The sequence below is a fragment of the Sinocyclocheilus rhinocerous genome, unplaced genomic scaffold (assembly GCF_001515625.1).
Source record: "Sinocyclocheilus rhinocerous isolate Xijiao unplaced genomic scaffold, SAMN03320098_v1.1 scaffold1222, whole genome shotgun sequence".
NCBI lineage: Eukaryota > Metazoa > Chordata > Actinopteri > Cypriniformes > Cyprinidae > Sinocyclocheilus > Sinocyclocheilus rhinocerous.
This window is the reverse complement of record NW_015640234.1, coordinates 779,343-789,485: the sequence shown is the minus strand read 5'-3', so window position 1 is coordinate 789,485 and position 10,143 is coordinate 779,343. Positions and strand designations below refer to the sequence as shown.

General features: G+C 36.5%; 1 protein-coding gene across 3 annotated transcripts in view; it reads right to left on the bottom strand.

Annotated features, from left to right (window-relative positions):
* The window catches only part of LOC107752588 (disco-interacting protein 2 homolog A-like), a 142,001-nt gene that overhangs the window by 22,704 nt on the left and 109,154 nt on the right, over positions 1–10,143 (bottom strand). Inside the window, exons 6-10 of one of the 3 annotated variants that reach the window (XM_016568600.1) lie at positions 8,387–8,518; positions 6,935–6,967; positions 3,637–3,756; positions 698–895; positions 403–494 (exon numbers count right to left, since the gene is read on the bottom strand). In XM_016568600.1, the coding sequence (XP_016424086.1) occupies positions 403–494; positions 698–895; positions 3,637–3,756; positions 6,935–6,967; positions 8,387–8,518 (575 nt within the window). The remainder of the gene's footprint in view (positions 1–402; positions 495–697; positions 896–3,636; positions 3,757–6,934; positions 6,968–8,386; positions 8,519–10,143) is intronic. The other 2 variants (XM_016568601.1, XM_016568602.1) reach the window with 2 other exon arrangements.

Below are 10,143 nucleotides of genomic sequence, written 5' to 3'. Positions count from 1 at the left end.
GCGTTCGTCACTTCTGAGCGGCGCATGCGCAAGCTAGATTCAAGTGATTATTACGTTTTGAATATGGATATTTTTCTTACAAAAACGCATCGATTCGCTACAGGAGGCCTTTGTTCACCCCCCGGAGCCGTGTGAGACACTTTTTTTTATGGAAAGGTGCTTTTTATTTCACGTCTTTTGGACAGAAGCAATGCAACACCCGCTGAGTGCAACGATAGAGCTTGAAAGATCAAAGACAATTTTTTTTATAACTCCAACTGGATTCATCTGAAAGAAGAAAGTCATATACACCTAGGATGCATCGGTGGTGAGTAAAACGCAGCCTAAATTTCATTTTTGGGTGAACTAACCCTTTAATGCAAGGTGTAAATGAGGGTGAATGTGCATGATTAGGACACTCACTCTGTCTCCAGGCCGCAGTAATGGTTCATTCCTGGTGCTCAGTTTGTTCAGCAGTGTATAGGAAAGTTTTTGACTCCGTGTCCATAACTTCCCTATGGAAACGTATTTACAAAAACACACATTCAAACCTGCACTGTCTGTTCACGGAGAGACAGAGTTCATTCACTATTTCAAGTGAGTACATTAGCAATATAAGCAAATAAAACATGCCCTATATATATATATATATATATATATAAACACTCTCTCATGTAAATTGTTGCATTTAAATCAATAGGAAGTTCCACATCCGTACCATATGTTAGTGTGTAGACGGGTTTGCCGGCGTTGTCCAGTGCGGTGAGGCAAGGGCTCTTGGGTTGTGTGGTGCCCCAGCGCTGTAAAGAGGCCATTAATGATGGAGGCCAGTTAGTAACCACCCCCAGCGGCTCCCCATTCAGGGGTTTCATCTCACCCCCCTCAGGCTTGGGCTGGTTTGGATCTGGATGCTGCACTGTAGCAGACAGGAAATCATGTCAGAGACAAAAATATAGATCTGCTGCTGTGACTTTTTTTCTTCTTTAATAAAATATGAAAGTATTGCATACAACAAAGCTTATATTCACCAATACAAAGCTAGAAGAATGCAGATTATACATAAACGTTTACTTACCGTTTACTTACTGAGACATTTAGTCAGTGTAATTAAAAATCAATCATTTTCACCTATATGTAATTTATTATTGTATTGTGTGCTTATTGGCTTATTGAAATCACTAGCAGGTTGAGTCTTCTGCCTACATAGAGCATTCCAAGTCAGTCATTTATAAGGTTCCATGACCGATACTGCCTTACACTGTAAGCAGCTCACTAGTTTTTTGGAGTTTATGTGAGAGTGATTTTAAATGCCACTAAGCATCTCAGGGTGACTTATGGGTGCTGAGGATGAGATGTGAGACAGCTTTAAATAGATTTGATTGATTTTGTGTGTCTGGAACAGAAAGAGAAAGAAAAACAGAAAGAGAGACAGCATATAAAGTGAAGATGCTGCTGCTAAGACAATGTGAAAGAGTATTTCTCAGCATATTTTTAAGAAGTGCAAGAAAGGATTGACTGAACAAAGAGAGAGAAAAAGGGAAGAAGAGATTAATTCAGAGGATTTCTCAAACATTTTAATAACTAATCACTGTACTAGACTGTGTATATAATAATAACAATAATAAAATAACAGTTTATCTCCATAATTCAGGAACACAGAAAAGGCTGAATAAAACAGAGAAACAGGAGCAGGTCACTCTACACTCTCAGTAAACAGTTCCACTTTCTCATTATGTATGAAATATGTATGTGACAAATAAAGAACCTTGAACAAAAGGGTTTTTTTTATGTGCTACCATTCAAAGTTTGGGGTCAGCAAGATTTTTTTTTTAAGTTTTTGATAGAAGTCTCTTCTGCTCACCAAGGCTGCAACCGATCAAAATGACAGTAAAAACAGTAATATTGTGAAAATATTATTATGATTCAATGACTGTTTTTTTATTTTAATATATTTTGAAATGTATTAATGTGATGCAAAGCTGAATTTTCAGAATCATTACTCCAGTATTCAGTGTCACATGATCTTTCAGAAATCCTAATATGCTGATTTATATACATCAGTACGGAGAAGAATCAAAACAGTTTGACTAAACCTGCCAGATAATAAAACAGTCACTGTTAGTGCTAAACAAGAAAACCACAAAGCATTTCCAGATGAATTCAACCCCTCACAGTGGCAGACCACACATCAGGCAGACATAACCCATATCCTTAACATGGCTGTATTATTCAAATATGTTGTTTTGTGTTATTTTCCTGTCTCTGGGTCAGTAGCTTCTTCTTAAAAGCAGTTTTTGAGTAAATGGCAAAAGGTTATGAGTAAGGATATCAGAGACACCTATTCAATCTAAGTGTAAATGCCAATTCACGTTCATATTTTCATAGAACCCTTTTGTGAGATGAAAGTAAATATATATGGCAATGGAGGGCTTGACCGTAAGATATGACTTGAGTTCTAAAGTCCCTCCAGAATACTAAAACAGATTTTCACATTCTCTGTTTATTTGTTTAAGGTGGCTCCTAGGTGGTTTCATTACTGACCCAAGTCAAAAGAGCTCAATTTCAAGTCTCGACAATACTTTGTCTTCAGCATTCTCTCTTCAAAAAGCCACATAATTTCAATTTCTCTAGTAATATCACTGAAGATTTGACAAATAAAGATAATTCAGTCATGACAATTCTCGTAATAATTTCAGCATGTTAATCGATATGACTATGTTAATGTAATCTGTCTTGTTCACTAGATCTGCTACGCTGCCGCAGAGCAAATATGGAGACTTGCTACTGCCAATTAGATACACAGACACACTGCTGTGAGCATGTAAGATATGCTGCTGCTGCTGCATGAATAGGCATCATAAAATCCCATAGCAGATCTAGGTTGCATTCCACTTCGCCTATTTATGCCCTTCACTTGCTAACTTGCCTCCGTCTTGTTGACTTGAATGCACATCATTGCTTATGTTGCATGAGTGCCCACTACTGGCGGAACCATTGCAATGGGTTGAACTGAAATGTCCTAAGCCCTTGATCACTTGGAATCTGCTATGGTGCTAAGACATTTACATTTTTTCTTTATGAATTTGTTTGATGTGCCATTCTATATGCCTATTGGTATGCTTGGGCTCTTGGAGAAAATAAAATTACACAAACGGATAAAATATCAATACAATAAACTACCGTGTACGTCACAATCATGTTGCATTGAGGTATATGGAGCTGCCTGAAGTGTACATATGAAAAGACTTGCTCCCTTGGTAAAAAATCGATGGGTCGAGGGTATGTCCATATAAACTTCCCTCGGCCACTTGACGAAGTGGAACGCATATCAAAATGGCGGTGGGGATTCCCCCAATGGAAAGTCTTTAGGGAAGTTTGTGAGTTTGTGTCTAAAAGTGAAGTGGAATGCACCCTAGACAGGTGGAGCTGGGGGAGGTAGAGGGTTTCAGAGGAACGCACGGCAGGACCAGCTTACAGCGAACACTGAACCAGACTATTTAAATGTTGAGCAAGCAAGCAAGCTCATTAGTTGAACAGAGACTAATCAGCATTTAGTAAATTATGTGAATGATAGCAAATTGCATGTACAAGGCCTATAAGCTTGCGCCATCTAAAGTTTCATGACTGAATTAGATATTTCTAGATGTATGAACCTACCATCCAAAAGTTCCTCGAAGTCATCAACAAAAAATTCTTGTAAAGGGGGTCTCTTTGGCCTTTTCAAAGTGTTTAGGAGCTGCTGAATCTTAGAGGACACTCGACTGTTGACTGGAACGCCTTTAGACAGAGATAGTGTCAGGAGAAGATGGGACAGAGAGAGAGAGAGAGAGAGAGATGGCGAGGATGAGATAAAAAAGCAGGGAAAGGTCATTGTGAAAGGATGGTGGGGACAGTTTCACACAACAGCCTGTCAGTCAATGTAAGGCTGTATGCCCATGGGGTTGGTTGAGATGGTACTGAGCATGCTGAGTAGAGACACCTGACCCAGAGCATCAAATACTCCTTGACTCTGATTGAAGCAGCTGGACTCATGCTGCCTAGCAACAAGCCGCTACCCAGCTACCCATCTCATCAACCATTCATGAGCTTTCTTCTGAAAGAGTCCATCTGATCATTCGCTATATGCTTTACAGAAGGCTTTAGGATTACAGTTTAAATAGATTCACATAAAACACTGGGACAAAAGATGCAATGAACAAGTTAATACATGTTAAACAATCTCACAGTATAACATGAGAACCAGGGTCATTCTACGAAGTGTTAATTTTTAATAAAAATTAAATATTTTATTATGAAAAAAGTAAAAATAAAAATTAATTATAAGTCATAAAATTTATGGAGATTTAAGTAAAAAATCTATTAAAATTTGGGCCAAATGCCAAAGAATGTATTAAAGTTAAAATTCAATTTCTTTCATTACAGAATTAATTAATAATTACAGTTCTCTATGTATCATGTGGAAAATTTGTGTCCGAAATTCATTTACTGTGCCTGTGTAAAATGGTAAATGCTGATTGCATGGTTATTTTCTGCAATTTTCCATTGCAGTGTAAATTGTTCCTTCATAAATATCCTGCATCATTATGAATTGTACCAAAATAATCAAATTGAATTTCAAATAACATGATGCATCACATTTATCAAAGAAATGCATTCAAATTAAATCACTATTAGAGGAAATATTTACACTCTTAGTTACCACAGAAACACCTCAAAATTACCCATGTGTAAGGCTAAAAAACAAAAAAACTAAAGAAAAAACAAGCTCTGAATATATTTTGTTAAATTTAACAAAAAATTCTAGGTCTTGAGGAACAAATATTAGCTGGTTTATAACAATTAATATAGAATAAACCCATCAAATGTTTATATTGAGGTAAACATAGGCTTTCACATGATAGTTAGGAGAGAATAGAACCAAACATCAAGAAACAAAAATCATCTTCACATGATGAATCTATTTTTTCACTTCTCTGTTAAATGTCTGGCTGTTAATTCCACAGAGAGATGGCTGTGTCATGTATATATGCATGACTGAGATGCTTTCTGACATTCCATTGTCATGAGACACCTGAGCCTCAGCCGCTGTCTGTCTGCCCCTCGTCTCTGTCTGCATCTCTCACACACTCACAGACCGTGCTCAAGTACCCAGAATTCACTGCAGAACCCGATGAAGCCAATTACTGTAACAGCTCCCCAAACACACAAGAATGAATCCTCTCATGTGAGGATAAACACAACATAACTACTGTTATCCTGCCTCATAAATGTCCATAAGCCATATTAACCTTATTAAACAAAATAATCACACATTAACACTACCATGATACTGTGGCTACTATGCAACACTTTTCAACCATGCTTGTATTCGGCAACAAAACAATATCAAAATGTACTACCTTTGCACATGGTGCCATTATAATACCATGTTTTGTTTAACATCTACCATTGTAGCACTACGGTATTCTTTGAAGTACCATGTAAGTACCAATGTATTGTAAGGTTATCAATCTGTAGGCCTGCAATGATATACAGTATATATCATAGTACCATGGTATTACAATGCTATTTCATGGCCATAAGAAATTACATTTAACTAAATATTTTACTAAAAGTAAAAGTAAATTTAACTAAATGTTTTACTAAAACTCTATTTTGTAGAGTACAAATCATATAAAAAAGTGACATTTGATCTGAAACGCTGGCAAAAATCACAGAGCATACCTAAATGTCAAAAGCAAAAACCATTTGTCTAATTATCTCATCACACATTTACTTAAATACAAGCTCTCCCGTGTGAAAAAGAAGTGCACTTAATTGTAGAGAATGTTCACTTTTAGTCCAAATTATATATATATTTAAAATACTGTACTTGCAAATAATATAAGATAATGAAAAAAAGTAACTTAAATATATTAAGTTTGAATGTGATATTTAATATTGAACACACTACAGTTAAAATTATAATCAAGTACTTTACATGTGCTTTAGTATGCAAGTCACAACATCAAAATAAGTGTACTTTATAGCATGACAAAAGATGATTTAAATTTACTTTAAAACTTTTAATTTGACATTATTACAAAGTGCACTTTTTAAAAGAGTACTTAAGTGTAATGTGAGTATGTTTCTTAACACACTTAAGTACTCTTTTAAAAAGTGCACTTTGTAATAATGTCAAATTAAAAGTTTTAAAGTAAATTTACATCATCTTTTGTCATGCTATAAAGTACACTTATTTTGATGTTGTGACTTGCATACTAAAGCACATGTAAAGTACTTGATTATAATTTTAACTGTAGTGTGTTCAGTATTAAATATCACATTCAAACTTAATATATTTTAAAAGTACTAAATTGTAACTTCATCATAATGTGTATTTATGAATATATTTATATACATGACTACAAGTTTCAATAGAAATGACAAAGTATTTTTAGTGTACAATAAATGCTTGTCACATGTGCTTAAGTTATACTGTGCATTTAATATACATTTAAACTATAATATTTTTAATTTTATTGAAATTAACATGCAATTAAGTGTGCGAAAACATTACATTCATTTCACACTGAAGTATGTTCTTTGAATTTCCGTAATAAGTACTCTTTAAAAGTATGCAAAAGTGTACTTTCTTTTTCACATAAGATGGATCAACACAAACACACCTAAAACATTCTCAGTCCTACTATTTCTAGACAATAGTGTTGTATCTTCCCATAATGCAGAACCTATTACAAATGCTGTGAAAAGACCTTGAAAGAATAATTAAACAACATTAAAAAGACAAAAAGAGACACATTAGGAGGAAATATTTTTCTTATGATCGTAATTTCAAAAAATGACGTAGTGGACAAGTTAAGCAGACGGCGTTTAACACAGAGGTCACAGCTGAGACACAGAGGCACGGAGACACCAGGAGGAGGGGCAGATTGAAATAAACGTGTATAAATACCATCCGTGGCCTCCCTATCTCCCCTGTCAGTGCCTAAAGAAGAGAAAATGTGAATAAACACACATGTTCATGACAGCATGCTGCTTCTACAGAGCTGAGGTGACTCTAATTGAGCATGACTGACATAATATTTCTGTATGGAAAAAAAAAAAAAATCAGATCAGTTTTGATGCTTTTTTTTTGTTGTTGTTTAACCATTACCAAATATTTGTCATTCCAAGAACTAATACACCACAGCAAAGAAAGCAGGTTAATCTTGAACCTGATGTTATGTACAGATGTGATGTTCAGTTCTATGTCTTAAAGGGACAGTACACCTAAAAATTAAAACTGATGAGTCATCATCTACATGGCCTAACGTCACTCAAAAAGAAGTATATGATTTTTTCCCCCACAGTTGAACATAAAAGGACATGATTTCCAGGGTATTTTATCCTGCAGTGAAAGTGTGACTCAGGTGACTCTAAAAAAACAGTTCATACATCTCACACAGCATATTTTAAGCCTGATAAAACCAAATGATAGCTTCATGTCAGAAAAAAAGACAAAGTTAAGTAATTTTTAATCTAAATCTTACCTTTCATCCTAAGTCTCAATTCACAATTGCGCTTCCACACATTCAAACCTGGCGTGTTCACAATACATGCAAGAACCGCTAGTCAGTTTTGCTAATCCGCTTGAGGAAAAATTCATGACACTATTGAAGAAAAAGAAGTTGGTGGAAAGGAAACTGCAAACAAACGTCTTTGGTTCTCAAGTGTATTATCAACACACACTAGGTTTGAATGTGTTTAAAAATGAGATTTTATTTTGCAGTGACATGCAGGTGAGTACATGATGACAGAATTTTCCTTTTTTTGTGAACTATTCCTGCAAAAAAGAGCATGCTGATGGCATGATACTATCTGGCTTGAACAAGCAGGAGCATACAAAAAACAGCCAAAAAATATCCCACTCTTTTTTATTTATTTAGCTTTTTTTTTTTCAATAGATATGAACTGTAAATCCATCTCATTAGCTCTGATCCAAAGCCTCCAGATTTAGAGGATCCAGAAAGATCCAGAAAGTTGGATAAGTCAACTTTATATTTATGTGTGCTAAGTATTTTTCGCTTCGCAACATTATCATTAGTTGTTAGACTGTATTCGTATCAATTGTGAGATGAGTCTCAATCCCTTATGAGGTTCCGTGGCAGTCAGCATGCTCCCTAAGTAGGCAGTAGAATGCAAGGCAGCTTACTAAGTTTTGGAGCAGAGCTAAAAACACAGTGTTTAGTGTGAAAAAGTTTCTAAAAACACAAATCAGTCCGTTTGAACCTCTGGGTGCAGTAGTGTTGAGAGTTCTGTGGAGAGATGACATGATATTCCCTCTTTCTTACAGGAAAGAGGCGTGTGTGACAGGAAGTTGCTCTGCTGTCGTCACGACAGCAGGCTGAAGCTTTAGGGAACTCACCATCGGCGGTCTCCATGACGCTGGTGTGTGTGTATCTGCGTGGAAGCCCTCGCACTGATGCCACCTGTGGACGCTCTGCATGCACCGAGCGCTCCGACAGGCCTGTCACATCCGGAGGTGCACTGTGGTTGTCTGTCATGAGGTGCCAAAGGTCAAAGGTGAGTGGAGGTCAAAGTACAATAATGCATGGTGGACTGTTCTGTGATCAAACCCATGATAAATTATGATATTGATTATATATTTAAGAAGCTGTGCGGGATTTGCCAGCCATAAAATCTCATTGGTCCAAAATTCCACTCTATATAGCTCTACATGAACATATTCTGCTTACATAAAACATGGAATTAAACATCAAATATGTTCTGATTAGCTACGTTTTTTTTTTATGCTTTACACTGTGCAATGTTGAGTTAAGCCAGTTTGCAACACTTTCTGTCATCTCTCTTCCTAATTCCATGTGATGTTTACTGTCCATCATATTCTAAACGCCCAAAAGAAGAGCTTTATAGTCTTTAATATATAAGTGATTTCCACACTAATAACCAACAAGCAGCTGTTTTGCATTTAATCTTCCTTTGTACAGCTGGGTTTGTCTGGCAGGCTGCTTTAGAACAGTGGACCCACAGAGCGGCTCTGACACTGTGTGAAATCTAAAGTTATTTACAGTCAGCGCCCAGGGCCAGCTTGATGATAGTGGCCTTCAAGGGCAGAAAAGCAGAAAAAGAGGGTGAAAGAAAGAGGAGGAGACGAGAAAAAAGGAGAGATAACGGGAATGCAAATGTTTATAAGCAGAACTCTGTGAAGAGCAGAGCAGTAAAGTGAATGTGTTCTGGAGTTATTTTGTTACTCACTCTCATGCCATTCAAAATTTATATGACCAAAATAAGACTTTATTCTGTTCCTGTTCATACATTAAAAGCAAACAGCAACTAGAGGCTGTCAAGACCAAGACCAAGACCGACCAAAAAAGCACCATAAAAGTAGTCAATCAATGCAATCTTGAAAGTTTGAGGTTGAGACCAGTCTGTTCCTCACACAAAACAACTGTATGATTTCTGAAGACTTTTAAAACTGAAAAATGTAAAATTTTCATTAAAAAAATTAAAAAATACGACCATAAAAAATATGACAGCAACAGTTAACATTTAAGGTAAAAAAAAGGTATATTCATTAACTGAAATAATGTTAATACACCAAATCACTAAAATCTTTTTTTTTTTATTTACCTGGCAACCACCTTACAAACACAAGTGGTGAAGAGAAAGTCACATCATGACTTTCTGGGAATGTCAGACTCAGTTTATGGTTCTTTTCCACTTCCAAAAACGGTACATTTATCAGTATTTTACTGTAAAATTAAATTAAATGTTCCAGTAGTTTTTCACTGTATAGATGTTCCACTTGGAACAGGAACGTTGCAGAAGCCCCATCCTTCCCAAAAGAGGTTTCGGAAGCACTTACACATATGCCATCCGTTTAGGTGCATAAGGAAGATTAGAGGTGATTGTAACCTTCATGGAAATGGCAGAAGTCTGCCAGGGAAACACGGGCTCTAAGGCTATACCGTGGACTTTACACATATGGGAACCACTTAGGCCTCTACATATGGAACCCAGCCCTCTACCGATTTTCACGGATTCAGCGAGTGAGGGCCTGGCGCCAGACGCTCCGCCACGTCTGGCTGCCGAGGGGACGGAGGAGCTCGACAGGGCCTACAGTATGGATACTCTGGAGCAGTTTTAGCAAGCCGACACTAA